At 47.5% G+C, this 3,610-nt stretch overlaps 1 protein-coding gene across 3 annotated transcripts in view; it reads left to right on the top strand.

The window, feature by feature from the left end:
• LSM2 (LSM2 homolog, U6 small nuclear RNA associated (S. cerevisiae)) overlaps positions 1 to 3,610 on the top strand; it is a 26,905-nt gene that overhangs the window by 10,229 nt on the left and 13,066 nt on the right. For 2 of the 3 annotated variants that reach the window (XM_012000541.1, XM_012000542.1), the window contains exons 3-5: positions 1,926 to 1,956; positions 2,371 to 2,430; positions 2,538 to 3,024. In XM_012000541.1, coding sequence (XP_011855931.1) covers positions 1,926 to 1,956; positions 2,371 to 2,430; positions 2,538 to 2,663 — 217 coding nt within the window. In that variant the 3' untranslated portion in view covers positions 2,664 to 3,024. Of the gene's footprint in view, positions 1 to 1,925; positions 1,957 to 2,370; positions 2,431 to 2,537; positions 3,025 to 3,610 lie in introns of those variants that run through there. The other variant, XR_001008287.1, reaches the window with a different exon arrangement.

The following is a 3,610-nucleotide window of genomic DNA, read 5'->3' as shown; positions in this document are numbered from 1 at the left end:
TTTTTTTGAGACAGAGCCGTACTCTGTCGCCCAGGCTGGAATGCAGTGGCGTGATCTTGGCTCACTGCAACCTCTACTTCCTGTATTCAAGTGATTCTCGTGCCTCAGCCTCCTGTATAGTGAGGACTACAGGCGTGCACCACACACAGCTAATTTTTGTATTTTTATATTTAGTTTTTAAAATTTTTTTTCTTTTCCTTCTGGGTTCGAGTGATTCTCATGCCTCACCTCCTGAGTAGCTGGGATTATAGGTACACACCACAATGCCCGGCTAATTTGTTTTGTTTTGTTTTGTTTTGTTTTTTTGAGACGGAGTCTGGCTCTGTCCCCCAGGCTGGAGTGCAGTGGTGGGATCTCGGCTCACTGCAAGCTCCGCCTCCCGGGTTCAAGCGATTCTCCTGCATCAGCCTCCTGAGTAGCTGGGACTATAGGTGCATGCCACCACGCCTGGCTAATTTTTTGTATTTTTAGTAGAGACAGGGTTTCACAGTGTTAGCCAGGATGGTCTTGATCTCCTGACCTTGTGATCTGCCCGCCTCGGCCTCCCAAAGTGCTGGGATTACAGGCATGAGCCACCGCACCCGGACAATTTTTGTATTTTTAGTAGAGATGAGGATTTGCTGTGTTGGCCAGGCTGGTCTGAAAGTCCTGGCTTCAAGTGATCCGCCCACCCTGGCCTCTTAAAGTGCTAGAATTATAGGCATACGCCACTGTGCATGGCCTGGACGCTGGGTTTTAAAGACTTTCAGAATTTTAACAAAAATTGGAGTCCCAACAGAGAACTGCTAACTTTATTTTTGGCAAGATAAAGACATTTTTTAAACTGCTATTTATTATGATTATTTTTTTTTATTTATTTATTTTGAGATGGAGTCTCACTCTGTCACCTGGGCTGGAGTGCAGTGGCTCGATCTCGGCTCACTGCAACCTCCGCCTACCTGGTTCAAGTGATTCTCCTGCTTCAGTCTCCCGAGTAGCTGGGATTACAGGTGTCCGCCACTATGCCCAGCTAATTTTTTGTATTTTTAGTAGAGATAGGGTTTCACGATGTTGGCCAGGCTGGTCTCGAACACCTGACCTCGTGATTCACCCACCTCAGCCTCCCAAAGTGCTGCGACTATAGGCGTGAGCCACCATGCCCGGACACAATTATTTTATTTTATAACTTTAGAGATGAAGTCTTGCTGTGTTGTCTGGACTGTTCTGCAGCTGGCTTCAAGCGATCCTCCTGCCTCAGCCTCCCAAAGTGCTGGGATTACAGGCTTGAGCAACGGTGCCCAGCCAAAGGGTGTTTTTTTAAATTTTTGCACCATTCTCTCAAAGAGCGCTGGTGTTTTGATAGCATTCCTCAAATAGCATTTTAAGGGGCTCGAGGATTGGAGAATGGAGAGGACATCACTCGTGCCTGGATCATCAAGAGTAATGCTGCCGCCGGGCCCGGTGGCTCAAGCCTGTAATCCCAGCACTTTGGGAGGCCGAGACGGGCGGATCACAAGGTCAGGAGATGGAGACCATCCTGGCTAACACGGTGAAATCCCGTCTCTACTAAAAAATACAAAAAACTAGCCGGGCGAGGTGGCGAGCGTCTGTAGTCCCAGCTACTCGGGAGGCTGAGGCAGGAGTATGGCGGGAACCCGGGAGGCGGAGCTTGCAGTGAGCCGAGATCTGGCCACTGCACTCCAGCCTGGGCAACAGAGCGAGACTCCGTCTCAAAAAAGAGAAAAAAAAAAAAAAAAGAAAATATACTACTCTGTTAGCCGTCTTTCCTACTCCAGGGCTTAGGAATTTCCCCTTTTGGTTGTACCTTTTTCTGACTTCAAGTCCTTGACTTCTCCCAGTCATGTTCTCATCCCAGCTCTGAAGTCACCTCTATGTTGACTTTGTTATAAACTAATTTGATTCTTCTCTCCCTCTGCCCTTGACAGCATCTGTGGAACCCTCCATTCTGTGGATCAGGTGAGATATAGTAAAGGCCCAGAATTGGTTCCTGGGGAAGGAGAGGGTTGGGTTCTTACATCATGTCTCTAGGGTTAATAATAGTGTTATTCGGCCAGGCGTGGTGGCTCACGCCTATAGTCCCAGCACGTTGAGAGGCCGAGGCCTGAGGTCAGGAGTTAAAGACAAGCCTGACCAACATGGTGAAACCCTGTCTCTACTAAAAATACAAAAAATTAGCCGGGCATTGTGGTGCATCCCTATAATCCCAGCTACTCCAGAGAGGCTGAGGCAGGAAAATCGCTTGAACCCAGGAGGCGGAGGTTGCAGTGAGCCAAGATGGTACCCTTGCACTCCAGCCTGGGCAACAAGAGCAAAACTCTGTCTCAATAAATAAATAAATAAATAATAATGGTGTTCACCTTCCTTTCCTAGTATCTCAACATCAAACTAACTGACATCAGTGTCACAGACCCTGAGAAATATCCTCACATGGTAAGTTGGGGTCTGTGGAGAAGAGGAAACACCTCTAAAGCAGGAGGCCTCTGGGTGGTTAGAGGACATTTTTAAGGGTGTTTTCACATTTGTCCATCTTTGTCTAGTTATCAGTGAAGAACTGCTTCATTCGGGGCTCAGTGGTCCGATATGTGCAGCTGCCAGCAGACGAGGTCGACACACAGTTGCTGCAGGATGCGGCAAGGAAGGAAGCCCTGCAGCAGAAACAGTGATGGCTCCTCCTCCTCTTCCCCTCCCTCTTTCATTGGTGACCCGTAACCCCAAGTCCCAGCCCAGAACCCCTAACCCCGAATACTTGAAGGGGTTTTGTTTTTTTACTAATGATGGTTTTGTGGGTTTTTTTTAAGGGATGAGTGGATGAGAGGAGTAATAGGGAACAGCTATCCTCTCTTGAGAAGGGGAGGATAAGTAGGCTGGGAAACTTCAAAGCCTTCCCAGTCCCCAGCACCTGCCTTTCTCACTACTTCCCTGGAGATGGTAGGAGAGTTTCCTAGGTCTTTCCAGGGCAGCATGTGATTCATTTGGGGATGGAAGGAATCTGTCCCGCATCGGGAATAAAATTTATGATGCAAATTCGTGTTTTGGTTCTGTTACTGTGTGTTGGGCAGGGTGCTGGGATGTGGAAAAGGATGTCAAATTCATCCAAGTCCCTGTTACTCTCCATTAACCCAGCCAAGAATCCAACTCAGCTTCCCACTACTCTCCTTGGTATAAAGCATATAATACAGTTGCTGTTACACCATGTTTCCCCAACATGCCCCTACCTGCATGTTCTCCCTCTGGCCTTTTGCTTATACCATACCTGCAACTGGAGTGCTTGGTGTCCTTCCATTAATGTGACAGTGTTATAAGATGCACTTCATGCTACTGGACTTCGCCAATCCAACCAAATCAGTACATGTTTTCTGAATATGTACAGAAGATAAATACAAGTGATGTAATTTATATTTTGGAGAAAAGTTGTGACTGGGAATTACTAAACTTCATTCACTCATTCAGCAAAGAGTTCATGATAACAGATGAGACTTCTCAGCCTTAAGGGACCGTTAGAGACCATCTAGCATGACCCTCCTTTTCTTGTTTTTGAGATGGGAGTCTTGCTCTGTTGCCCAGGGTGGAGTGCACTGGTGTGGTCTGGCTCACTGCAACCTCCGCCTCC

Source organism: Mandrillus leucophaeus, unplaced genomic scaffold, assembly GCF_000951045.1.
Source record: "Mandrillus leucophaeus isolate KB7577 unplaced genomic scaffold, Mleu.le_1.0 Scaffold630, whole genome shotgun sequence".
NCBI classification, from domain to species: domain Eukaryota; kingdom Metazoa; phylum Chordata; class Mammalia; order Primates; family Cercopithecidae; genus Mandrillus; species Mandrillus leucophaeus.
This window is presented reverse-complemented; position numbering and strand designations above follow the sequence as displayed.